Consider the following 27,182-nt stretch of genomic DNA (forward strand, 5'->3'; position numbering starts at 1 on the left):
TTCGGATGTGCTCTCTTGAGATCACTTCGATATGCCTATAGCCTATGCGACAACACTGATAAAACTGTTCTTTTCAGAACACACTTGTATCTTACGCAAACGTACAACTGTTCTTTTCAGAACAATTTATTCGCGTATCAAACGACATAACGTAAACAGCTAATTTGGTCACCTACATAGGAAAGAAAATAAGTTATGAGCGAAATATTTAGGGCCTGTTTCACAATGTCCGGATAAGTTCCAAATAAGCTATTTATTACTTATTGGTAGGATAAATAGTATTTTTGCATTTCACGACTGTCAGATAGCGCTATACGTCATGAAATTCGAAGTATCTTATTTGGAATTTTTATCTTTCGAATAATTTATGTGTTGCATAGCTATTTGGCACTTTATCCATACATTGTGAAACAGGCCCGAAGTCGATTAAAATTATTCAAAAGAAAATCGGAGAATAAAAAGATAAAGAGAATAGAAAGAAGTGTATTCTTCGTTAAAAATTTCGATGAAAGACATTACAAGGATGTCAGCTGACAGTGGAATAGAGGCTATTTCAATGACAATTGACGTTCTCAAGCCTCAGTACGATATTTAGGAAGTGTCGCCGTGTTTTCAATTACTGTTTCAATATTTTTCAGAGTGGTGTGCTATTGACTATATTATTTATGTATTCCATGTAAAGAATATTGTGCATTTTTCCAGACAACAATTATATAAAAGTCCTTACAATTTACCGACGTATTTGAAGTATATCAAATAATTATTAATCTCTAATCAAACGCCGGTAAGTACACATTTATAGTAACAGAAATATATTTAACAAACATTCTTTTAAGCTTTTTCCCTTTTTAGCAATGGGTCGTCGCAAATCGAAAAGAAAGCCTCCAGCCAAACGAAAAGCAATAGAACCTTTGGATCAACAGTTTAACTGCCCTTTTTGTAATCATGAAAAGTCGTGTGAAGTCAAAATGTACGTAAAATTATTTATATTATGTGGTATGACTAAATTGTGTTGCTAAACAAAATAATTGATTTTTTTTCAGGGATCGAGCAAGGAATACAGCGCGTATAGTATGCCGGGTTTGTTTAGAAGATTTTCAGACCACCACAAATGTTTTATCTGAGCCAATAGATGTTTACAATGACTGGGTAGACGCTTGTGAAAGTGCAAATTAGTTATATGTCCAATTTAATTGCAACTAATTTTTTTTATTGTTATGGAATCTATTCATTTTAACTAGATACTTTTAATCTGATATCAGGTTATTAAAACCCCCTTTTTTTACTTACAATAGTACTAATTTCTAGAACTTCTAAGTTTGTTTTGTTTTAGTTGAGATTTATATAAAAATCTTGTGTTTCAGTTAGAGCTTTAAAAGGATTGGCTACTGTGGGTGTTAAAAAAGCCTTTATGTTAATCCTCTTTAAAATAGATAAGCTTAATAGAAATAAATTTTTGATTGTCCTATAAGATAATTCCATCATGTTAACAAGTATTTGTTAATGGAAAAACAGAAATGTGTAATAACTGAATGAGTTACAAAAATTAAAAAAAACTCAAATTTGTTTTAATATATTTTATTTAACAGGAAAGAGCAAAGATAAATGAGCTATGGTACATCTTCAATTCCTTCAAATAATTTGGACTTAAGTTGTCATCTTTGCTATAAATATTTAAGATCTTCACATTCAGAGAAAAATAGTTACTTTATCCACACACTACAGAACATCAAATTACAGTGCTCGAAAAGCTTATATGACTATATATCTAATATTCTTATTGTATTCCATTCATTGATTATTTGTTGGAATGTAAAATTTATATGTATACTATGATTAATAAACAGTTGAATAATTTAGTAATTATTATTGACTTGATTAAACTCCACATATCATAACACCCTACTTTTAGCAAGATTCATTAAGTACTAAAATATAACGCTTATAATATTTGAAATTGTACTTTGCGAAAATTGCATGGAACTTGCTTTTGCTACACAGCGTAAGTCCAACAGCTACTTGTGATAAAATTTTCATAATACTATAAATACTTTGACACCTTTACTTAAGCTATAAATAAAGCAAATCCATTTATTCACTGCCCAACAATAAAGTTTATAATTTATAAAAGCCATGACAATGAAATGATAACTAATTGTATATTGATATATATGAATGAGACTATTTTTTCTCAATCTCATACAGTGAATAAATAGTTTGTTTATGCAACACAAAATACAGCATCAAGCTGTGTCACAACAAATTAATATTTAGAACAATATAATACACTATAGACAATTGTTGAGCTACTGCCTATGAACAACCCCAGGATTTCCATGACCGTGTCACACTATATAAATCAACGCTAGAAGATGAAAATATATTTACAAAGTATAAAATTTTCTAAAAATAAAATTGTCTAAAGCAATACAAATATGACACAGTACACAGAGTTGCATACCACCGAGCCCGAGTGCATAAGATGCGTAGAGACATTTAGCTCGGGAGAATAACATAATTACACATCGAAATAACTTTAATAAATAAAAACAAATCAAAATTTTCCCATATCTATAAAGGAGTCATATTGCAACTCACAACTATCATACAAGGTATCTTCGTCAGTGGGATCGTTTTGGGAAGAGGTAGGACATTTAATTCCGGTTCCGGTCGCGTCTTCGCATATGGCCGTATCGTCCGAACTTTCGCTGTTACTATCGATGTATTCGAACAACCTTCGATGATCAGGACTTTTGTCCTCGATAGCGTCACACGAATGTGAAAGCAGAGCGTCCTGATACGACACGGCGACCTCTCTCGAGGAGCAAGCTTCTTCCGTGAATCTGCCGGAGTCGCCCAAATCCGAGATGTCTTCGGGAGCGAGCGAGTCCACGGCTGCATCGACTTTGACCTCGAGTTGTTCCACGTTATCTTTGGTGATGGTGATCGAGTCGTCATCTGTGAGGTCGGCGTTTGTGATGTCAAGGTCGTCCTTGGCCTGGAGGGGCTCGATATCGTCGACGCATTTGGTGGAGTCGTCGGTATCGGAGAGGAGTTCGATGCTCCGATCGAGCAGGCCGGTGTCGGTGCAAGTCGAGAGGTCGTCTTCGAACACGATCTCGACGCTCCTGATCCTCATGAGGGGCATCTTGTTCGGGGAGACCTCGTGGCCTTTGGAGGTTCGGACGATTCTGCCGGAGTCCAGGGGTTCGGTGGCCTCGCTGACGTCGTCGTAATCGATTTCGAAGCTCCTCAGGTCGGAGGCGCAAGGCGAACTCTCGGTTGAGCGGGTGGCTTTTAATGAAGAAATAAGTGCATTGGGTGATGGAGCGCGCGTGGTATGCGAACGTGGTCCCTAAGGTTGGAGCGACTCTTATTGAATAGTGGTGCCGAGGTCTAGGCCTCCCTCTTCTTGGATCTTCGTGAGGAACTTGAACACCCTGGACGCCTCGTCGGTCTGCTTCACCATGTCCACCAGGGCGAGCAGCTTCTTGATGCCGATGAATATCCTGGAACAACATTATAACTGTAACTTCAAAAGCCAGATTATTATTTGGATTGGAAGAAAGAAGGGAGAGAATCTTTATCAAAATTAAAGAAAAAGCTTAAGAAATGAAAAACTGTGGTCTCAGAGTCTTACTTGGCTCCCCTCAACTCTTTCTGTATCTTCGCGAGGTCCTTCTTCGAAAAAGCATCGCTTTCATCTAGAACGGCCATTACATGCTCCGGTTGGGAGAGATTCGGAACATGCAGGACGCCCGTGAACGCTGACAACACTTCCATGTCTTCTAGCACTTGGCTGAAACAAATAAATGGGATAAAGGTTTAAATGTCTATTCTTTTTAAGATCTAGGATCTTTATTTTTTTCATGTATGAGAATAAGCCTGTTTCACAATGTATGGATAAAGTGCCAAATAGCTATGCAACACATAAATTATTCGAAAGATAAAAGTTCCAAATAAGATACTTCGAATTTCATGACGTATAGCGCTATCTGACAGTCGTGAAACGCAAAAATACTATTTATCCTACCAATAAGTAACAAATAGCTTATTCGGAACTTATCCGGACATTGTGAAACAGGCCCTTAATGTATTTACCTACTATTATAAAATGATAATATTATGTTAAGTAATGTAATAATTTTTAAATAAAATAAACGCCCCTATAACGCTTTTCCGTATAACGCGATACTTCCTCTATAACGCGGACATTTCAATTTGAAAAAAAAAATCGTTAGTAATAACAGTAAAAACTAATTTACAGAGAAATTTGACTTCTGACATGTGTACTTTGTACGTACGCACTTTTTATTAGTCATTATTAATAGTATTTAATTAACACCTCTTTCTTAACATACCGTCTGCTACTCGTGCACAGGATGAGCAGTTTCCTTCCTTTAGGTGGCTGCTTCTTGAGCAACACCAACAGGGCCTGAAGCGTGAGGTTGGAGTACCGCGGGCCAATGGGGCCATAGTCCAACAGTCGCTCGATGTTGTCGACCAGGATGCAAGAGAGCGTCGAACGGTAGGCGTCATCGAAGTACTAAAACAAATTATTTCGTTAATACAGTTGATTGGGTTCTTAAAGGCAAGGTGTTTTTATAGCGTGGGCGACTACCTAGATCATAGGTTTGAAATACGCGGGGAACATCACACGCGTATTTTTGTAATTTATGTAACTAATTGTAAGACTAATTCTAGCAAATAAATGATTTGAATTTGAATACATTTGAGTACCAGCTACTTAGAAATCTAAACATGTGTTTTTCGCGAGTTTATATTCGCTTGGATGTATATATGCCAATAAATTTATCGGGGGCAGGAGGCTAACCTGATGCTAAGTGACAACGCACCGCGGCCGATGGACACTCAATGCCAGGCTCGCGAGTACGTTGCCAGCCTTTTGAGAATTGGGCCACTCTTTTCTTGAAGGATACTAAGTCGAATTGGTTGGAAAATACTTCAGCTAGGCAGTTGGATGACATCTGGACACGATCGGTTGTGGGTCGATGGACGTCGAGGTAATTAATCCGAACAACTCCTCTAAACACTCTCCTTGGTAAATGCGGTAGAAGATGCAAAAACTAACAAACCATACAATTCAACTAAAACATCAGTCCAACATTCATCAAAATCGCTTCAGTAGTTTTCGAGATATTTGAAGACGACTTTTTTCTATAATTACCTTTCGTATTTGCAAACATTTAGCAGTCTCAGTGAATCCGACCATGTCTTCGGGAGAACAGACTTTGACGAAGGGAAAGTCGGAAAGCTTCGCGAGCTGAGCCGCCAACGCCGTCTTCCCACTGTTGGGCGGACCTTCCAACAGCACAGATACCAGGCCTGCGAACAGGTATTGAGAGGATTACATCGAGTTTCTTTCGTCATCTCAAATCAGCATGCAAATGTCACAAGACAATAATTTTTTTTCATTAAATCTGAAATCGATGATCAAATGCCGGCTTTTTCTCTCGGCCTATACTGTCTTCTTTGCTGATGAGTACGGATGCCTACAGGTTCAAATTTAATGACGTGAAATAATGATACTTATCTATCTTATGTTCCATAATAAAGGTTTTTTATTTAGATGGCGCTACACCTTTTGCGCCACCTTATATATACATAAGGCCCAGACCGCAAAATTATATATATATATATATATATATATGTATAGATTTCTGATTCTGTTACATCATTTGTCAATCAAATTGGTAAGTATCAACCTCCTGTGCCTGACAAACGCCGTCGACTTTTTTGATCTGAGGCCGTTCAAGTATTATGTAAGCACTATGGTTGAGTTTCTTTGATTTTCTTATTTGGTGATTACCTACGTCAACAATAATTATTTACTTTTTTCCACCTACCCACACATTCTCTACGCTTGAAAACGAAATGCAATTTCGAGGGATCCTACAAAACTACCTAAATTACTTTAATGTACTATTATATATACATAAGTTAAAGGCTTCCATTACCTTGGTTAAGAAAATGACCCTTGCCAATAATAAAATATATTTTTTTTTGTTTATTACCGCTCGCTTCAGTAGCCCGGGCCTGTTGTATGTACAACTGTCCGTCTTCTAGTACCGACGAAACGGGAGATCCCCAATTGATGACGCCACGAGCCAAGAAATGTTCCAACGCCTCCGCTGCGGTCCCGAAAGCCTAAAAATTAATTAAACTTATACATCTGCCTGCGGTTTTAGTCGCGCAAATCGCGCTTTTTAGGTCAAGGCCTCTTATTTCTGTATCTGTTTCAAAGACCATTTCTAATAAAAAAGATATATTTTTTAATAACACTCTTAAATATAAATTCGTCTCTTTCTGTCAGATAGTGAAGAACTATTTGAATACCTAGATCATAAGGTATAATTGTAAAGCATTGAGAAAATTACATGTTTGTTTAAACCACAAACAAACACTTACAGGTTTAATATCGTTCTCAAGCGCGTGCAAGAAGTCCGTCCTCTCCACCATGAGCTTCTCCATGGCTTCGGGGTCCACCTCGACCTTGCTCGAGGCCTTGATCAGCCGGTTCATGGCCGTGGACTGGGCAGCACGCACCAAACCCTCCAGCTCCGCACCGGAGAAGTTCTTAGTTATCGCCGCTAATTCCTGCAAATATTTATGCAGCCATTTCATATAAAAGGAATAATATAATAATAATAATAATATATTTATTTTATTTATCACAAAAACATATAGAAAAATTGTCATTCTTCTTTGGAGTAATTGTTATTGTTTATGTGAGCCTGATGCCTGTTAAAGGTTGTGCACCTGTGTTACAGGTCATCAGGCCTCCACCACGTCGGATCGACAAAATGATTATATTATGTAAAGAATAGACAATTATGGTTAGAGTATGTATGTTAACAAAATAAGAAATATATACGTTTTTCTACAATAGTATAAACATAAGGAATATGTATATTATAAGGCAACCACATGGTGTATGTGTATGTGTGTGTTTGTGTATGTGTGTGTGTCTGTGTATGTGTGTGTTCTGAATACTTGACGTAATAATATTGCACAATTATACTCTAAATAATTATTAACTAAAATTTACATAAAATTTCTGTCAAACTTTAGGCTCAACTATTTAGTTATGATAAGCATTTTCTCGGTAACCTCATAGTTTAAGTCCAATAGCCACAGTGTAAACGTCTTCTTGCACTCATTTTTTGTTAGGGGATATATGGAGAGAGAACTTTTAAATAGCCAATCAGAAACCAAATTCAAATCTATCTGAGCATGTTGAAAGGCCTCAGACCAATCCTGACCATGGAACAAATCTTGTATAAGCGTCATTATAATCAGTGGGCAGAGAAGTTCGTAGGGCGATATACATAGATAGCTAACCTAACCAACGAATTTAGAAGTAACATAAAAACACAGTTCTTAAGAGAAACTTCCTGCGACACAAATATCCACTTGGCGGCGTTTCAGTCGCACCAAAGAACGTAGGCCTAACTGAACAATAAGCTACACGAAGAAGAGAGCGAGTGAGACGGACATTCTCAGTATATCATAACTAATAAAAATATCCTTATGGTCTGCGCTTCTATCCTTCATCTAAATTTCAAAAGACCTTTCTCGAACCTAATTCGACGTTTTGCTGATGATTTTTTTTCTTCGTTTGTAAAATAATCAGTAGATTAAGTTTTATGTCGTAAACTTAATAAATAAAAGACGCGTCTATAAATTTTACTACTGTCGGTATTTTGAGTGGAAGTGAAATTTTAAAAAATGGATTAAAACCAATTTCTTGCGTTAATAAAGCATTTATTTTTGGCGAAAAAAATACTATTGAAACCAAGGCTTGGCTTGATAACCATTATACGGACTGCACCAGGAAAATCAACCGTTGAGAAAAGAATAATCCACAAAAATATCTATGTTAGCCTACGAACTTTTGAGCCACCTGCTATATGTGTTTTTCTTATATTTACTTATATACTACTTTGAGGTAAGTTAAGAGCAGAAGTTGTATACGTGTTAAATGATTCTTTATTTTTAATTATAGGCGAATATATATTAATATAATTTCCAGTAAAGGCATCGCTAGCCGTCAAAGATAGTAAATAATAATAAGTATATATTTTTTTTAAATTATCCAGGGTTAGGTATAATCTGGCGACGCCATTGATTTACAGAAGATTTTTTAAGTAATTGGGTTGTTACAGGAGAATGTTATATACCTTGCTATCAACATCTTCAGCTATCTTCTTGTACTCCTTCATACGCTTCGTGTGAATGTTCAGAATTTGGACTCTGCCTTTCTCATTGGGCAGACCGATCTCCATCTGGACCTCGAGACGACCGGGACGGAGTAGGGCCTCGTCTATCATGTCCCTTCTGTTCGTCATACCAATCACCAGAATATTGTTCAACTGGTCCACACCTATATTTTAAACCAATAAAATCTGCGTTAGGCCTAAACTGAGATTTGGAACATGTATACTAAAAATACAATAATAGACCTGTAAAGTAGTATTTTTTCAATTATTTTATTATTAAATTATTTAAGAGTTTAATTCTTTTTAATATCTCTTGTAACAATTTGTGACGCAGGTAATTGTTTACTTAAAAGAGTAACCAAATATTCACATTATAATAAATTTTTGTTACATGAATAAACACATTTTTATTCGTTGTGATAGTAGGGAAAAAGAAGCATGTTGGCAGTTTTACTAATGTTACTATTATATACTCATTATAGAATTATATACAAATTTGTCAATCTGTCAATCTTTAAAGACGTAACCTGGTGGAAATGTAACAATAATATACAACATTTTATTTTATTTATAAAACAGGTGGCAGGAGTCCTATCCGATGTAAGGTGATACCGCTGCCCATGGGCACTTTCGATGCCAGGCTCGCAAGTGCATTGACGTCCTTTTAAGAATTAGCACTCTATCCTAAAGGACCCTAAGTCAAATTGGTTCGGAAATACGTCAAATCTAAAACCTTTTATATTGGATTTATCTACACTAACTCGTAGCAGCATACTATATCGTCCCACTATTTATCCCATGCCCCAATCTTACCATCGATCTTAGAGAGCAGTTGGTTAACAACAGTATCGTGTACTCCTGTATTTCCTCCCGTGGAGCCTCTTGCTTTGCAAATGGCGTCGATTTCGTCGAAAATTATGATGTGTAAACCACTGTTTGGGCCGCACTAAAATCATATAATATTATTGAGAAATTGTGGCTATACAACCCCGAGTTAGTTGCCTTCACCGTACGAGCGAGTGTTAGAAATCAGAAAAGTCTTTTGATTCACACGAAACTACACCTGAAACTATTAGCCCAATGCTGCTTTATTATTAAATATCTTGCAATATATATTTTTTTATTATTTTATATTGTAATATTCGTAAGAAAAACTACGAATTTCTATAACAAGTACGTCATCTAACGAAAATCCCCGAATCGTAATATTACAGAAGTTAAACTGCAGTTTTCATAGTATGTTTATAACAGTTTGTACTGACGTAAATAAAAATATGGGAAGATGATGTGCGAAGATCCAGCTGACCTGTGGCTACATAAAGGTAAAAACAGAAGAGTTGAAGCCTTTGTCCAATGACTAGCTGCATAATAGAAATTAACGGGCTTGCCGAATAATTTTTGTTTATTAGTACTTTACATTTTTATACGTACTAGTATACGTAATTGCAGAAATAAAGGCTTTTATTATTATCATGTGTAAATGTGTGTGTTAAAATCATAGTTACCCTCTTCTCCTCCTCTTCAGCATCGGCAAACAACCGGCGAATGTTTGCCTCACTTTCGCCCACATATTTGTCCAAAATTTGCGGACCGTTGACGATCTTAGGCTCGCGCGCGTTCAACATTTTTCCAATTTGGCGAGCCATCAATGTCTTACCGGTACCGGGCGGACCGTATAGAAGGATGCCCTTCACGTGTTTGCACCCTAATTACCATAAAAAACCATCAACCCCCGTCAACCTTCAAGCATCATCAGGTCAGTGATAACAGAATATAGTTCCTAATGTTAGCCCAAACGGGTCCTTATAAAAACTTTTATCACCTCAACGTTCCCACAAAAACGCATCCCGATTGATTTGGTAATTTATAAACCACAGACACAAACCACATAATAAATGTATTTATGTAAATAAATAAATAGATAAATAAATAGACTGAAACACCTTGTTGTAGACCACTGAAAAAGAAACTTATTAGAGCTGTACCTTTTGCTCATTCAGGCTATCTAAGTTTTATGAGCGTTGCGATAACCTAAATCGACGAAGTTAGGCCCCGAGAGTATAGCTAGAAGTTGGTACTCTCTTCGACTGTTAGTAAGTATGCATTAATTTGTTACATAGCAATTAACATTTTATTATTTCGTTTATACTCTATTCTCGTACGCGAGTTGTTATTATAGAGTAAAAATAAAATCCTCTATCATATAAAGCACCCCGATGATCCAGACACCGTAAATTTTGGTCCTTCGAGTCGGAAACTCGTATATAGATACTGTGGGGGTGTAGTCAAGTTTGACGATTTATAAATTATATATATATATATACTTTAAAACAACTATAATTCTAAAAAATATACTTCCTTACCCAACTGCTCAACCACTTCTGGTGGGAAGACTCGAGAGGCAAAGGCTCGCCGGAAGATGGCATTGAACTCATTATCCAAACCACCAATTCCCATCTTTCCGAAATCCCAATCAGGATTTATGATCGACTGTCTAGGTTGTTTCCTATAAAATTATTTACATAATGTAATCCGGATATTCAAATTGAAGGTTTCACTTCTAAATAAAATTTGTAGTGAAACACTCATAGTTACAATATCATAAAAACCAAGTACATAAAATAATATGGAAGAAAAAATCTACAATCAATTTTTATTACACATACATTATCACTGTATTTAAAAAGATAATTCTTTAAAAGAAGCCAGTCTACTTTGGCCTATTTCTATTTCTCACATGTTGTAGAGAACATCAATGAAAATATTATGAAAACAAAGGTATTCCATTATATGTGATATATTTATTTATTTTTTGAGTTGAAAATGGCCAATGTGGCCTATAAATGTAAGAATATTTATGGCTGTTCAAAATCAATAATTGAATTTATTACCCTTTAGCCTTGCCAATGAGGTTAAGTGAAGAGTTCTCTGCCTTGTCAAACTGGATGCAAGCATCGGGAAGTAATCGACCCATCTTTACTCTTCTAGGAACTGCGTTAGCTCCTTGGGCTAATGCCTGTACATCCACAGCTAAAAGAATATTCAAAGAATTATATTAAAATCAAGGGCAATTAATAATATTGTTAGCTAACATGTAATAGTTTCTCGAACAATAAAAATGTGAAGATATAGATTTAAATATGTAACATATGAATGAAATAAACACAAACATGGCATGGCAAAATAGAAGTATGCATTTACATTATAGTGAGGCTAGAAAAATAAATCCCATTTCTTTTCATAGCATTTTCTACCTCATGTCCTATTACAGGTACGTATGTGTCTCTTAACCAACTCTAAAGATCTTTTAAAAACCATTTTCTAGAAAATAATGTTATTACCTTCTAAATTCTTTACAATTAAGGAGAGTACTTTTTTTTCTTGGAAGGAGAAGGCCAATTGCTGACCAACTGTGAAAACCTGATTGGAAAACTGTATTAGGAAGTCCCGTGCCATCTGTTCTGAATCGTAAGGCTCCATTGATGTTCTAGAAATACAGAAATATTTTCATTCTTTTATGTAAGTAAGGACAAAAGGACAGTAAAATTATAACATAGTTATTCCTGTTGGAGCAGTATTCTTTTTCTTCTATTTTTCCCTTTCAGGTACTAAAGAAATATATATTCAAAGTATTTACATTTTAAATCTCTAAAGAACTGTATTCATACTTCATTAATTAAAATTTAAGTGTACAATTATAAGAATAATATTTAATAAAATAGGAGCAATATAGTAGGTACAGAAAATCTTACGTCTTTTTAAGCATGAAATCAGCTTCCAAGGTGACGCTGCAGAGGCACTCAGCACTTTGAGGCTTGAAGACACTGACATCAATAGGCTACAAATAAATTTACAGTTCAAATCAAATGAAACATGACTCATCTAAATATTGCACATAAAACAGAAGTGAGAAGTCAGCATGATAGTCAGGTTAAATATGATAACATAGTGTAGCTTGATTTTTTATACCTGTCCAATAGATAATGTTGCCCATTTTCTCTGTGGAGCAGAGAATCCCACAGTCCCCCTATCAACTCCACTGTAAAATCTGATACTGAAGACAAAGTGCTGGGATGGGCCTGTTGATACTTCAATATGCCTGGAGATGGGTTTATCATTAATACAAATGATTTCAAATAAAAAATTTATAGGGAATAAGTGAAAATCTTAGAAATATTAAGTACTTAATTTTGTATCTTTATCATGTAATCTTTAATATACAAGGTTTGCTATAGCTTACTTGACATCGCTAGGAAAGTCGTCTGGGTTTATGAGAGCACAGTTAGTTATCGCCAACTCATCTGATGGGCATTTGGCTGCCTTCATTCGCTGTGAAATAAAAATGTTTATACGTTTGATTTAAAAGGTATAGACGAAAACCAAGTGTTAACTTGTTAAATTAAACAATAATAAAACAATCACGCAAAAGTTGAATTTTTAATACTCTTTATTATGTTTTTAATTCAAATAAAAAAAAACATTATGCATAAAATACATTTAAACATAATTTTAAAAGTAATATAAACATTAAATAGCGAATCTATTGTTTATACGATTACAAAGCTAGTTATTAAGACCATATGTAGCTAATTAGATTAGAATTACTTTTTCACTTACCATTGAAGGCATTTTTGATGTTTTATTTTTATTATTCTAAATTATGATTTAGTTTAAGTGACAGTAATGATTCACGTTGACCGCAATGACATCAATTCTAAAATGACCACTTAATACCACTTCGGTGGTTAGTGGTCTAGTGATGCCTATAGGAAGGGAAAGACTGCAGTAAAATATTTTGGGTTGACTCTTTTGCGTTTTACTACAAACTGGATCAATAAAAGCGGCTAGTGTTGCTATTGATCGTTTTCTACTATAACTTTTATTCTTTCCGTTGCTCATGTGAAATCAAAACTTTAATTTTAGAGAAAGCAATGTAATTTTATTTTGCGTTTAATAATGTAATTTAAAAAATCTTAAAAATTGTGTAGTCTGAAATAAGTATATCGTTCGATTTTCATAATTAAATGTCAAAAATAGCTTAATAATCGTAGTTTATTAAGCATATTAACCAATTTCAATAAATTATTAATAAGTATTAGAATAATATTAACTTATTAAAACATGATTATCTTACATAGAACGATGTACCGGTTTTTACCCGAATCACGCATGTTAAGGTATTGCGTGTTCGTGAAATCGAATAGAAATTGCTATGGGGGTCTGTGGTTTGTAGTCTGTGACTATACAACATTAGCCAGGAATTAGGAAAATAATTAAAAAAGGGTGGTGGCATTTGCTTGTCGTTATTTTAATTTATTTCCAAAGTTATAAATGTAAATAACCTTGAGTTGTTCACAAAAATGAAGCTAGAACTATTTATATTATTATTTACTATATTATATAGGGGTATGTATTAAATTAACTGCTTAACTCGTTCTTGAAATAAGTCTATTATGACTAAACACTAATAAACATCTCATTATTTTTAGGCGAGCTGGTGTCGTCGGAGTGTAATATACCAATAGTTTTGAGAAATTCATGGTTTTCTTTTGAAAATGGTCAACAAACAACGACTGATATAAATGCTTACGAAATGACTGGCAGGTATACAATTTATGTCGCTTAATTATGAACACTCATACCAAACATTTCTGGCTGATTTCACTTTACAGACTTACAGTGTACATTAGTGTGTTAATCTTTTTAAATTGAGTTAAAACTAATAATGAACTGCAACTCTAAATTATACTATTGTTATATTTCTTTTTCAGGGGTTTATGTGTGAATATCAAAGCTGAGTCTCAGTCAAATTATACTATGGTATTTAAATATACAAAATGCTACTATTGTGTAAAGCTTGTGGTTCGTACAGTAAATGTTCTGGAGAAGATTGAAAGTCCCTGTGTAGATTTAGAACCTCATGAAGAACCAACTGTAGAGCGTGTTTGCAAAAATCTTAATCCTGACCAGTATTTCATTACATTGTTTGCTGAAAATTTTGTTCCTGTAAGTGTGACACTGTGTTATGGGTGTGTTTAGTTAAATTATAATATATGGTTTAAATTGCAATTACAAAACATTTAGTATAAATTTATATTAAGTTATGTTATATAAATTCAATATAGCATCAATTATTAAATGTTTATTTGAAAGACAATAGGTACAACAAGAAGTAAGAATAGTGATATTAGAGAGGGTAGTCAATTATGTTATTACTAGCTGCTCATCTTGAATTGTCTACATTTATAGTTTGTGCAGTTTAATATACGAATATAACATGTTTAAATTGAGAATGCCGTTATATTTTAAAAGTGTAATTTATCCACAGATCATTATCAAGTTAAATTATTTTTCATCTCAATTTCAGGTTAATTGTCGGTCTTCTTTAGAGGGAGTGTGGCAGTTTACATATCAAAACCGATTTAGATTCACAGGTGAATGTAGCCACCCGGAAGCACAGATAAAGTCTTGCCAGACTGCTGGAACACAGTTCTTGATAACGAATCAAAAGTTTAATATCACCTATAGAAAGTGCCCAGGAATGTCAGGCACATTTGAAGGAGTTGTTGAATACAGTTGTTTAGGTAAGCATATATTTTACTATTAGTAACAATGACAGGCCCATTGGTATAGTGGTTGCCATGTTCAAATAGAATTATGAGGATATCTTCATAAATAATATGATTATTATTAAACATAATATAATTACAAGCCCAGATGGGGCGGGGCTAAAATGGAAAACTAAATATTATTTTTATTGCACTTAAGTTTTAGACTAATCAAGTCAATACATATCTTAATACAAATATAGTTCAACAGTTATAGCGCTATATCTTTTCTGAACCTCATTGTGGAATTAATGGATCTTACATTTGCATGGTTTAATACTTTTAGGGCATTGGTTTGTTAATAAGAATCAGTTCTTTGCCGTTGCCAACACGAAGGAGTCACGTAAAGATGAGAGATACCGCTGCTTCTTGAGAAACAGAGATGATGATTTGTATATTGGAGCATCTATTACACCGGAATGTAGCAGTTTGAAAACAGTGGAAAAATCTCCTGAAAGATACAAAATTACACCTGTTAAGGTATTCATAATTCATACATATTCATGTATATCATAAATTCATTTTCCATTTAGGATTCTCTTATCCAACATTGTACAGATAATGTGAACAAAAACTCAAATAATTATATCTGTCACTGTGAGCGTCGCTTCGTCGCAGAAGTAATATGCCTGTTGCAAAAAAATTCAGAAAGCTTAAAATGAGCAAAAATTTTGACATACATATTTAAAATTAATAACCTACTTTTTACTTTACTTTTTCTACTTTGTTTACCTATAGGCTGAAGTAGTAGAACCTGGGTGTCGATTGCCACAAAACTTCTCAGGCGATTGGATAAATACGGCCAACATTGACGCTGATGTATTTATAAACGAAACCCACATTATTGAAACATATTATCCTGACGAAGGACGGTATAGGAGAACTATTTATGTTTGCAGGTCAGTTTGTTATTAAAAAAATAACATTTATTTTTTATAAAGAAACATAGATTTTTAACTTCTTATTTTGACCCCATTTTAATATTAAGCCTTACTAACCTTCCTTGTTTTCAGGGAACAACGTGACAGTAGAGTGATGATGGCCCGTTTGACAGTTGACGGTTGTCAAAAGGATTATGTCTGCTTCGACTTTGTCCCCCAACATCACAATGTTATAAGGTAAATTGGATGTTCTGAGCATAAATACAAAAATGTCTAAGGTTTGGTTGGATTCTTGATTAACCGCAGAGTAGGGCCCCATGGTTAAAAAAGATAATATATGTATTCCATTAAATTTTGAGCATTACAAGTAATCAATGTATAATGAAGACACACAAGAGCAACACAAAGTGGAAATCCTTACTTTGATGATGGCAAAGCAATTTTGCAAAATTGATTCGGTTTTGTAACCATAAATTGTTTGCCATATGCCACATTAACCCTTTCAAAACTGGCGTGCACAATTGTAGACATAAGATATAATTAAAAAAATAAATATTAAACTCTTAAGCTTTCCGGTTGAAAACTGTTGTATTCATTTGTTCACTTATAAACTACACAATTTAGTACTAGTAACCCCATCTGTAAGCATATTCTAGCGCTTTTTGATAAGTTGCGACCAGTGCCCGTTCGTGATTTGAACTGTACAGGTAAGCTATTTATTTTATTTTTTTTAAATAAAAATTAGTGCAAGAAATCATCTGGAAAAATTATAAATGGATATCTAATATTATTAGGGTCATGTGTAACGTAATGTTTGTGTATTTTTTATCACCTTATATTAGTAATTTCGATTTTTATATTTGTGCTCAATTGTTCCCATCAGGACTCAACTGAGTTTTTCTCATTGTTAACGGTTTCTTACGAAAATATGTTTTGTTCTTATTTTTAACGTCTTGCTAATCATATAAATAAGAACAATGTATAAAATTAATTATGATATTGTTTAGGTATATTTTCAGATTCAAAAACACCAATATGTTCTCACCGGAGGCGTAACAAGCATTAGAAGAAGGAGATTTTTCTGACTTATTGTTATCATCTGATGACGAAGATTATTCTTATGGAGATTCAATTCGTACAGCACCCTTAGCTGCTAGAGTTGGAGCAGATGTCATTCACCAAAACCAAAGGGAGTTATTTCCACCTGAATCTGATGACGATGAAGGACCTAGCAAATTTTATAAGATTACATTTAGCCACAGGAATATTTAGTTACCCTTGTTTGATAATGTACTGGGAGACAAACATTAGCATTCCCTCACAGCTAATATGACAAGGGACCGTTTTTTTGAATTACGAAATAATTTACATCTTGTTGACAACACGAAAATTCCGGCTGATTGCAAAGATGTACTTCATAAAGTGAGATCCAATTATGATGCTGTTCGGAATCGATGCTTAGAGTTACCACTTGAACGAGAACTTTGTGTTGATGAAAAGATGGTTCCTTTCACCGGAAAACATGTAGCCAAACAATATATAAAAGGAAAACCTTGTACATGGGGTCTCAAAATCTTTTTTTATGTGGTAAACATGGTCAAGCTTATGATTTCATTCTTTACCAGACCTCCTCTCCAGAACTTGACAGTAATATTGCAAAAAATATTGGCTATGGTGCTTCGATAGTTGTACATCTCGCAAAGAGAATCGGAGAGAGCCAGGGTCATGAGCTTTACTTTGATAATTATTTTTCATCATACCATTTACTACAAATCCTATTAGGCACACCAAACGACTTATTAGGCACACCAAAAAAGCAACGACTTACTTTGCTTTACTTTCGGCGTCGTTTGGCTGACAGTTTGGTGCTACAAGATAAATTTTCTATCGCCAAAAGAGATCGACCATCTAGCAGTAGTTCAACGATGCAAATTATAGCAAGAAGGCCAGGAGAGATTCGCCCTGCAGCTGAAATTACTGGTGACAGTGTTGGTGTTGGGCATTTCCCTACACATGACGATGGAACTGGGACTAGGTGTAAAATGGTGGGATGCAAAGGAAAATCCCGTGTCAAATGCATAAAGTGTAAAGTACATCTATGCCTAACTAAAGACAAGAATTGCTTCTTGGCCTTCCACACTAGATAAAAATATTTTTTTCCTAATTATTGTTCATGTGCCAATGACTGATTATGCCAAAAAAATAATAAATGTTTATTTTTCTTTTATAGAAAGAATTAAACTATTTTAATTCATTTATAATTTGTAATAAAAATGTTTCTAAATTAATATTATTTAATTTCAGAACAACTTCGCATACCTTATTCTTATTACTATGTAGGACGAGAGTCCACAATTGTGCACATTAAGAAAAAATTGATTTTCCCGTAAAGTTTAAGGCTAATATTTTTTTATTGATTTTTTTAATAGTGTCCTGATTATACTTTAGACACATGGAATTTACCAAATCCATCGGATGAAAAAAAATAATTCAGGTCTGAAAGGGTTAAGCTCTTCAAAGAATTGTACCAACTGTATTTCTTTTCCACAGATATCGTAAAGGATTAGCAATGACACAGAACAACTTCCACACAGTATGCTCCTGGGTACAATTCCAGAACAAACGAAATTGGCGTTATGATATCTTCCTAAAGAAAGACCCCACACCAATAAGATGTCCAGTTGCAGGGAAATTTAATTTTACCCAAAAAGGAGATGTGAAGTTTGAAACTAGGATACTTGGTGGTGTTACATTAAGTCCGCGACCAAATTTGTACTGTAAAATCAATATAAGTGATTTCTCTGTGTGCGATGTCGATCAGAAAACTGTGCAAATAAAGGAAAATTACTGCCTTTCGGTGGATCATTTGGGAAGACCAGTGGATATATACAGTGATCCCGATTATAAGATGAAGTGTATTGGGTATTGGAAAGAGAATTTGAAGTCATATCTGATAACTTATGACGAACTTGATCCGTTTTCAAAGTATCGATGCTGGGTGTACCAAAGAGCTGATCTTAACAGGTATTGTTCCTGATATGATATATATTTATAATTTTTTTTATTCCTTTAAGTTTCTTCATCTAAACATTCACTCTTCTCCGCTCTTCTACTTTGGCGAGAATTGACTCGCAATGGCAAGTTTATTGTGTCCGTGTAAACAGAATTTCAAAAGCAATAGTTGTATTTGAATTTCGAGGTTTTGTGCCATCGACATTTTAGTTAGAATTTTTCTTACGAGGATTATCTAGTATTAGAGACATTTTTTTATATTCATGCGAGTATCGTAAAAATCGGTTTGAACTTGAGTTCGAGATTTTTCATACGAGTTTAGTGCTTACAGGAGAAAAGAAACTCTCCATCTAAATGGGCCATTAAGAAAACTTTTATAAAATAGTACCATATGCATAAATGTATCTAAAGTCTAGTTAAAACAATGTAATTATTACCTACAAAACACGTTTTATAAACTTTTTGTGCTAATAATTTAATAAATCTAATTTCTTACATAATATATTCATTTTGCAGAGTACTTATGTCTCAAGCACTTGGAGCTTACTGTGATTTGAAACAGGATGTGACGTCATGGAACTATACAGAGGGCGCTGCAGTGGCTGTTGAAATGGAGGAATATGAAAGAGAGAGGGATCAGTGCCCAATGCACTTTGATGATGGAAGCGATCCCTGGTCGACCAAAGAGAGTTTTATTAAAATTTTCTCTTTCTCATATTCATTTTGGAGAAGAAATGCAGCTACAACATTACATGCAGCTAATGTAATTTTCATTTTAAGTTTTAGTACAATACTCAAGTGCCTTCTTACTTAAAGTTAAGCATAAGTCTCTAACTTGTATTACACTGCTTAGTAGTAGATTTAAGTATATGTGTATATTTATAAGATTTATGTAATTTTAATATGAATCTCATTTCTTCAGTGCCTTACATTATGTTAAAACTAGGTGATAATTTAGATTAATTCTCTCCGATTGCATTCCTAATTTTGTTGAGATGGTGAGTGGTTTTAAGAAAAACGAATAAATATAATGTGCAGTTGCGTTTTTAGTATATATGTATCTACTAATATTACCACCTCTGTGTAACGTATCCGTCCAGTTACTTTTGTACCATTTTTATACAATAAAGTTATTATTTTAGTATTAACACTTGACTTTCTTTTTTTATTTTTCATATCAATACTATGAAAATATTGGACAACAAATTTAGCCTAAAGTTTTAAGAGTAAGAAAATGTTTGTTTTGAATTCTCAATAACATAAAATTATATTATATGGAGTCCTTTAAAAATAGCCAGCTCCTCTGGTACTTTAAGGATCATCAGCTGATTACTGACCTACGGCATGATTGCTCATCAAGTGAACTTTTAGTTTTTTTTATGTAAGAGGAGTCAAACGGACAGGGTGTCCTGATGTTAAGTGATACCGCCTTAAGAAATGATGGCATTTTGTACTTTGCCTTTACATCCAATAGTGAAACTCTTTCCATGGTAAATGCGGTAGAAGTTGTTGATAGATCCCACATTTATTTTATGTAAGTTATTGCCAACATATACAAAAGTTTACAAATATTATTGGTTATTTATTTATTATTCAAATACATATATACATTTAAACACATGTACATAAAGTCAATGCATTTTTTGCACCTTCAATATTATACACCATACGGGTAGAAATTAAACTTTTGTATTTTACAAAAAAATTGTGCCTTATAACTATTATTTTAATGATAAAGTAAATACAGTCAATCTTAATTAATAAAAACCATAACAGTACAATCTGTATAGCTTTATTTTGTCCAAGATACTTTAGGTATATCAAAGTGCTCTGTGAGGCTGTCCAAGTGCTGATTGAATCTTTCAACCCTCTGCTTGTGTGTCATCTCTGCTTTTTGTTGAATCCTCTGCTTTTGCTAAAACAGTACAAAAATTATATAAATACATTTTTGTAACACTGGTGATTTTGTCTTAGAGGCCATTCAAGCATGGCATAAGCACTATAGTGGGGGAGGGGGGTCTCTGGTGATTATGTACACAACAGTAATTATTTACTTCTTTACACATATTATCCACACATTGTCTTTGCTTGAAAACACAATGCATTTTTGAGGATTCCTATAAAAAAATATACATGTATGTACTATTATTCTTTACAGCTTTGCTTACTTTTTCTGACAAGATGCAATGCTTGAACATCCCCTAAGTGTTAAACAGTTTCTTTAATGATCTAGCTGTTTTAATTAATAAATTAGCCATGTATCAGATATTAAAAACAACTTTCATGAGGAATGTTTCACTGGACTATACTTACTTTCTCTGACTTACTTTTAAAGTAAGTTTATCTTGCAAATCCATCTTCCCCAAAAAATACCTATTTTTTTGCATCAATATGGCTGACACAAGCAACATGGCATACAAGTGTTAAAAAAATATTTAAAAATGATTTAGTAGTTCCAGTGATCAAGATCTTGCAAACTTTATGACTTAATAATATCTGTACAGAAATAAGGATTTTATTTCAGAATCATGTATCAAACATTTAAATTTATAACAATATACTGTTATTTAGAATGAAATATTTTAGAAAATGTATGCATTCTTACCATTTTTTCCTGCATTTTCTGAAAAGCTAGTTCTGCTTTAGTTCTTTTCTGTTCTTCAGTTTGTTTTACTTGTTGTTGTTGTTGTTGTTTGACCTCGTGTTCAATAGCTTTTTCTATATCCTTGTTGGCTTTCTTCTTCTTCTTCTTTTTCTTAATTCCCGAATTATCTTTGATTTTAAGCTGAGCTTTATTTACACAGGCGTATTCATCCTCCTCACCCATTTTAACGTTTTATTGAACTCTGAGATCTTAGTACAAAGTATAGTTCTTATTTCACAATTTTCAGTATGATATGAATTTTGAAAATATTATGTTTGCTATATATATTTAATAAACAAGAAACTAGAAAGATGAAAGAAGAGTTACGACGGATCATTGACATTAATGACAATTAACATCAATTATACAACAACAATATAAGACAGTGACAGCTAGCTTTCTCCTGACATAATTTTAATTTAGTTTACGTAAGGTTTCAAAATCGAAATATTCTTAAATAACGCCAAAATATGAAGTTGATAAAATGTCGGACTAAGGCGCTACAAGCGCTACAAGCGCATTTAATTACAATCATGCAACAATTTTTTGCCCTATGGCCTTTTCAAATGATAAAATTTAGGTAACAACAAGGAAGTATACTCTTCAGTCTTACAGTCTCTAGCATGACCAGAAGACGAACAATTAAAAATAGCACACACATATGTATAAATATATAATATACACATGAATAAAATGCGCGTTGTGCCGTTTGTCTATTTCTATTAGATACATAAAAACATTCTTTACGTCCTCCACTCCATGCAAGATACAAAATGTACCTATCTTTTTTTTTTCAACATCAAGAAGATTCTTTTGTTTCCGCAATTTCCCGGCCGTTTCTGGCATTGGGTTGCACAACAATCGTTAAACATTTTACACATCGAAAACAGAAATTATTTTACAAGGTGATTTAGTCTAAAGACGAATAATTAGCATCAGCTTATACATAGGTCTGTTGTGGATTAAACTATGTTATTCACTTAGCAAACTTTAATTTTCTACGTTTTGATAAGGAAAATGTATTCATATACGACACTTTAGTTAAAACAATAATTATCATAAAATTGTTAAAAGAAAGAGGAATATACATTATTTTCAGGCGTTTTGAATGCAGAGTCATTCGTTGATTCGTCAAAGTAGGGCAATTTTAAACGCCTGGTTTCTTTTCATCCGCATTCGTACGTTATGATTGTTTAAATAAATGTATAATATGAACTAATAACTATTAACTGCATCACTTTGATAATGAGTGACGAACGTCGTCGTTAAAAAGTAACCAGAAAGGAATTTGTCGTTGTTGCTTATAGTTTGAGAAGTTTGATTGTTCACAACAAATATCATAAATATATGATTGTTCTGAACAAAAGATCGAGAATGAATGGCATTTCTTGGCGTTATCGGGCAAGCGCACGCGCTACGCCCGCCGTTGACGCGTACGTAGCCGAGATTAGTTGATTTGCCGCCACGTGGCGCCACGTGCGCACTGACTACCCGCCAAATAAGATTAACGGATTTGCACACTACAGATTGCACACGAATACACAGGAAGTGTAAAGTGAAACGGTAATGAGATCGTTTGATGGAATTAATGAAATTAACAGTTACAATTTTGAGTCTATGACCGGCTAGTTCAAAAATATTTTCAAAAATATTAAGTAATTTTATCAAGTAAAATTTTTATCCATAATATCAACTTCAGAGACTGTTTTTTTATTTAAATTCTTTGAATAAAATTATAGTGCCCGAATTTAGAGTAAATTCATACAGTAGGTACCTACACTGTTTCAGAAGCAATAAGTTGCAGTTGTAATTAATATAAACTATGTATATGTGCAATGAACTTTCTCATAAACCGTATGACGGCATGTGTGGCAGTCTGCTCACCTATCACCTAAGAAAAAAAGAAATATAAGACCAAGACAAGGTTGCGGCACTCTTTTTTGAATGATGTGATCTTTGTTTTTATTTTTCAGTTTTTATTGAATATATATTTTTTACTTCCTGAGATTTTGAAGAGAAAAGGATAAAAGGATGATTTTTATTGTATTGTTACTGTATAGATATACAATCTTAATCACAGCTGTGTCAAAAGATAAAGGTTGGAGGTCGTAATAGTATGATTTTGACGCGTGTCGCATTTTCTGATAAGACGCACCCTCTCTGCATTTATGGCCAATTTATACAATAACGTATAAATATTTAATAGATTTTATACTTTTTTGCTTATATGGTTTTGAAACTCGAATTAATGTAGCTTACGATCTTGCTACAGTGTCCACGGGTGAGGTTTTAAAATTAAGTTGGCAAAAATCATTAAGAGACTGAACAGGGTACACACTACACATCTATTTAATTCGTGATTTACCTTTATGACAAATTTGTGTAAAATCTCGGTCCGAGCAAGTTATAGAAAGAAAGGGGTGTTGGGGTTTGAGCGCTGAACACCTATAACAATTATATCGCGATACTAAACACAGTTTTGTATCGCGCAGCCCGGACATACAATGACCACTATATTTTAAACCTTGACTCTTTTAGGCTATCGCGGAATGTGGTTAAAAAGTGTATTAAGAATATCCATAACGCAAAATCACCTACATCATGATCACACCCCACATACCTACATAGTACCCACACTTTTACACCATCACACAATACAACCAAATTAGGCTTTTTAAAAAATTTGTTAAATAAATTGAATCACAATTAGTAAAATGTATTGAATACTTTTTGTTTGTTTGTTCCCTTTCGTAAATCTTTTTGTTGTAAATTTTGTCATGTATTCCATCTTTGGCTATTTTTTCAATGTATTTGTTTGTAACTATATATAATTTATGTTAACTGTAGGATTACGAAATAAATGAATAAATTCTAAATACTCAATGGCAAGAAACGTATAAGTCTGTAAATATTTCATTGTCATTCAAATTATTAATTAGATTTCATTAAAATGAATCGATTAAAGAAATAAACAACATGGAGGTACAGCCCTCAAAACAAAGACGCAATTTCATAAACAAATGCTAAAGGTCTTGCAATTTTAAAAATATATTTAATACTTTGCTTAATCTTCGATGACGTAATCTGTACTTGACTCTGTTTGCACACTAGTGTCGTGCGAAAGTATTTGGCTTAGCACGTCGTATTAGTGAAATAAATCCATATAAATCGACTCTCGAGAACAATGCGTGGCTTCTAATAGACATTAATACAACATTAGCTGTTAGGGCGACGGCACACGACGGCGACGCCTTGTTTGCTAAACTGCCCTAATCCACGATTTGTAGTTGATGGTGACCATGCTGCTTTAAAAACGGGGATGCAGAGAGATTTATAATGTTCTCAATGTTAGAATATTTTCGGCTTTAATTGAGACACAAAAAGCTATTTTGTTAATTATTTCCTTATGCATACATTATATTTACAATCTATACTACTATTTACTAGTACATATTTATTTTTACTACCTACCCTACCTACCTACCTACCCATTATTACCTACCCAAAAATTAATTTAATCCGTTTCTTTGATCATTTATTTCATAGACAAGTAGGTGTTCAATTCTCTGTCTGACACAAGCTGTCAATTTTGGATTGGAGTCATGCCGGTTCCCTCACTGTTTCCTTTAACCACAAGCAATGCACATTCTTGAAACTGGCATAAAGTAACTACTTTTAATACTACGTTAATACTGGCAAACTATTGCCATAAAATAAAAAAAGTGAATGTACATAAAGACAGAAAGTCTAGCTGGGATCGAACCCATCACCTCAAGAATGTGGTGCTCGCTAAAGCAGGCCAACATTGTTTCCTAATTTAATGATAATAAATACTATTAAATAAGTGTATTTTTATGTAAATGTCAAAATTAATAGAAAGAGCGTTATTTTGTACTTTGGATAGACATATACAAGCAAAGAAAGGCCATAGAATTATCCCATTATGAATTTGAATATGGTCACCGTTTTAATGCTAAAGGCCGGTGACTTCTGAGAGGAAATCCTTTTCCCACGAGCTTTATTCAAACATATGTAAAGCGTATGATGGATGACTCCAACGCCGCCCTAAATGGGGGTTAGCCGTTTAAATCACAATCATTTCAACCCCAAAATTTTTATATGGTCACCGATATAACACGGAGAAATTTATAATGTAATGGATACGAGCTAATTCGACGAAAGAGTTCAATTGGCACACGTCACAATGATTGCTCATTTTTATTTGCGGGTTTAAATTTTGAATGTATTGTTAGTGGCAATAAAAACAACAGATTGGATTTCATTTCCCATAGCACTTTGTAACACTTTTTTACTATATGTAGAATAATACATTTATAGTATACTATCAATTTACTTATATTGTATTATTATAAGTATGATCAATTAAAATAAATTGTAACGGAGAAAAATCAGTAGATTTCCTTGAACATCTTTTTAAATCGTTAAAATGTTGTGCTTTTAACTCTAAAATAGTTTAACAAAATAAAAATATTAAGATAATAATATGTTGGGCATTATGATAAGTAAATTCGTTAATTATGATTATGAATATTAACATAGAAAACCGGCAACGCACTCGCGATTTCTCTGACTTCAAGAGTGTCCATGGGCGGAGATATCACTTATGAGGTGGCACTTCCCCTGTTACATAAGAAAAAATATATTTAACACAAGAATCAAACATAGGCATTTGAGTTTGATATACAAATAGATTGTATAAAACGTTCTTTGTCCCTAGACTGTAACCCAAAGAGGAAAAAATAATATTAAAAATCACAATTGAGTCTAGAGGGCGGAGTTGAATCGTCAAAGTTTTCCCATTACGCAGTTCGGAGACATTAGCGCCCGCTTAGTTTCATTAAAATTTGTCATTTTGTGGTACGAGCAACTTCCAAATGGATGTAGGAACTTAAGTGAAACTTGGTTGACGTAAAAACTTTCGTCAGCCTTACGCTTTTTTAGACGTCATCAATTTCTTAGCCCGTCAGGAAGATTTTTCGCACTCAAACGCGTAAAGTGTAATTTAACTTTTGCAAGACTCGTTGCGTGCGAGTTATGATCTTTGTTTTCAAACTTTGATTGATTTGAGTTTCGAAAGGGGACTATTTTCCATAAATGTTTGAGGTCTTTGCGTAGAATGAGACGAAAGAAAGAAATAATTAGTTCGTTTATTCGAGATATCCATAGTTGCTTTCCTCACACTTTGATATTGATTTTCCTTTTTCTGTAGTTTCTATATTTTTTTTGTTTTCTCTGTATGTTATGTTTGCCATGCTTGCAACATTAAATGTTGTACTTTATTATACTTACTTATACTTTATTATACCAGTGTATTAGAGTGCTGAGCGCTGGCAGGCTTTTATTAATAAATAGATACCGTTTCAGTATTGGAACGTATGTAACGTACTCTCATAAGTTGTGCCTTAATTGCAAATTAAATATTTGGCGATCTTTGTCATTTCTTGATTGGCCGATGTATTTATTCATAAAATAAAATACATTAATTGTAATTACTTCATTTTTAATGGACTAGGCTTCCTGTAAATTATAAAAAAATTTAAAAAATTAAACACGAGCCGGTTGCAAAATTGTATCAAAACATTTGAAGTGTATACAGTTGTTACATGTTATGGGACTGTGGTCCCATAAAATATCTTCTCTTCTCTACATATCTTTATCATTCGGTCGATAACTAAATCTTACCTTTGGACGGACGATGTATATCTCTTACAGACCGAGTGTTCAGCAGTAACAATTAAGTTATTACTTTAAAAATTACGTATTAATTGTCGTTTTT

The 27,182-nt window shown here is 33.6% G+C and overlaps 4 protein-coding genes across 4 annotated transcripts; 2 read left to right on the forward strand and 2 right to left on the reverse strand.

Annotated features, from left to right (window-relative positions):
- Positions 1-574: 574 nt before the first annotated feature.
- LOC110998219 (transcription elongation factor 1 homolog) lies at positions 575-1,859 on the forward strand. Its single transcript, XM_022266751.2, has 3 exons — positions 575-784; positions 853-970; positions 1,044-1,859. The coding sequence occupies exons 2-3, from the start codon at positions 855-857 to the stop codon at positions 1,174-1,176; spliced, it is 249 nt and encodes an 82-aa protein (XP_022122443.1). The 5' UTR covers positions 575-784; positions 853-854; the 3' UTR covers positions 1,177-1,859.
- On the reverse strand, positions 1,563-13,070 carry LOC110998211 (vesicle-fusing ATPase 1). Its single transcript, XM_022266741.2, has 16 exons — positions 12,858-13,070; positions 12,481-12,569; positions 12,210-12,339; positions 11,993-12,078; positions 11,582-11,727; positions 11,132-11,270; positions 10,604-10,746; positions 9,746-9,945; positions 9,054-9,186; positions 8,202-8,404; positions 6,430-6,618; positions 6,036-6,168; positions 5,189-5,346; positions 4,362-4,546; positions 3,641-3,799; positions 1,563-3,509 (listed from the first exon to the last, which is right to left on the reverse strand). Exons 1-16 carry the CDS (start codon positions 12,867-12,869, stop codon positions 3,374-3,376), a joined length of 2,241 nt encoding a protein of 746 aa, XP_022122433.1. The 5' UTR covers positions 12,870-13,070; the 3' UTR covers positions 1,563-3,373.
- A 434-nt stretch (positions 13,071-13,504) lies between these two features.
- On the forward strand, positions 13,505-19,889 carry LOC110998147. Its single transcript, XM_022266628.2, has 9 exons — positions 13,505-13,646; positions 13,730-13,844; positions 14,012-14,246; positions 14,608-14,824; positions 15,135-15,328; positions 15,587-15,747; positions 15,862-15,966; positions 18,280-18,753; positions 19,258-19,889. The coding sequence occupies exons 1-9, from the start codon at positions 13,601-13,603 to the stop codon at positions 19,553-19,555; spliced, it is 1,845 nt and encodes a 614-aa protein (XP_022122320.1). The 5' UTR covers positions 13,505-13,600; the 3' UTR covers positions 19,556-19,889.
- Positions 19,890-20,517: 628 nt separating this feature from the next.
- LOC110997710 (protein FAM32A-like) lies at positions 20,518-21,720 on the reverse strand. Its single transcript, XM_022265992.2, has 2 exons — positions 21,347-21,720; positions 20,518-20,656 (listed from the first exon to the last, which is right to left on the reverse strand). The coding sequence occupies exons 1-2, from the start codon at positions 21,566-21,568 to the stop codon at positions 20,534-20,536; spliced, it is 345 nt and encodes a 114-aa protein (XP_022121684.1). The 5' UTR covers positions 21,569-21,720; the 3' UTR covers positions 20,518-20,533.
- Positions 21,721-27,182: the final 5,462 nt, after the last annotated feature.

Source organism: Pieris rapae, chromosome 10 (assembly GCF_905147795.1).
Source record: "Pieris rapae chromosome 10, ilPieRapa1.1, whole genome shotgun sequence".
NCBI lineage: Eukaryota > Metazoa > Arthropoda > Insecta > Lepidoptera > Pieridae > Pieris > Pieris rapae.

Coding starts and splice junctions, on each gene's coding strand:
- LOC110998219 (XM_022266751.2), top strand. CDS start 855: ATGGGTCGTCGCAAATCGAAAAGAAAGCCTCCAGCCAAACGAAAAGCA. Junction 971..1,043: donor AAGTCGTGTGAAGTCAAAAT/GTACGTAAAATT, acceptor ATTTTTTTTCAG/GGATCGAGCAAGGAATACAG.
- LOC110998147 (XM_022266628.2), top strand. CDS start 13,601: ATGAAGCTAGAACTATTTATATTATTATTTACTATATTATATAGGG. Junction 14,247..14,607: donor TTGCTGAAAATTTTGTTCCT/GTAAGTGTGACA, acceptor TCTCAATTTCAG/GTTAATTGTCGGTCTTCTTT. Junction 14,825..15,134: donor TGTTGAATACAGTTGTTTAG/GTAAGCATATAT, acceptor TAATACTTTTAG/GGCATTGGTTTGTTAATAAG.
- LOC110998211 (XM_022266741.2), bottom strand. Junction 12,340..12,480: donor GACTTTCCTAGCGATGTCAA/GTAAGCTATAGC, acceptor ACCCATCTCCAG/GCATATTGAAGTATCAACAG. Junction 10,747..11,131: donor CTCATTGGCAAGGCTAAAGG/GTAATAAATTCA, acceptor ATAATTTTATAG/GAAACAACCTAGACAGTCGA.
- LOC110997710 (XM_022265992.2), bottom strand. CDS start 21,568: ATGGGTGAGGAGGATGAATACGCCTGTGTAAATAAAGCTCAGCTTAAA. Junction 20,657..21,346: donor AGAAAATGCAGGAAAAAATG/GTAAGAATGCAT, acceptor GTACTGTTTTAG/CAAAAGCAGAGGATTCAACA.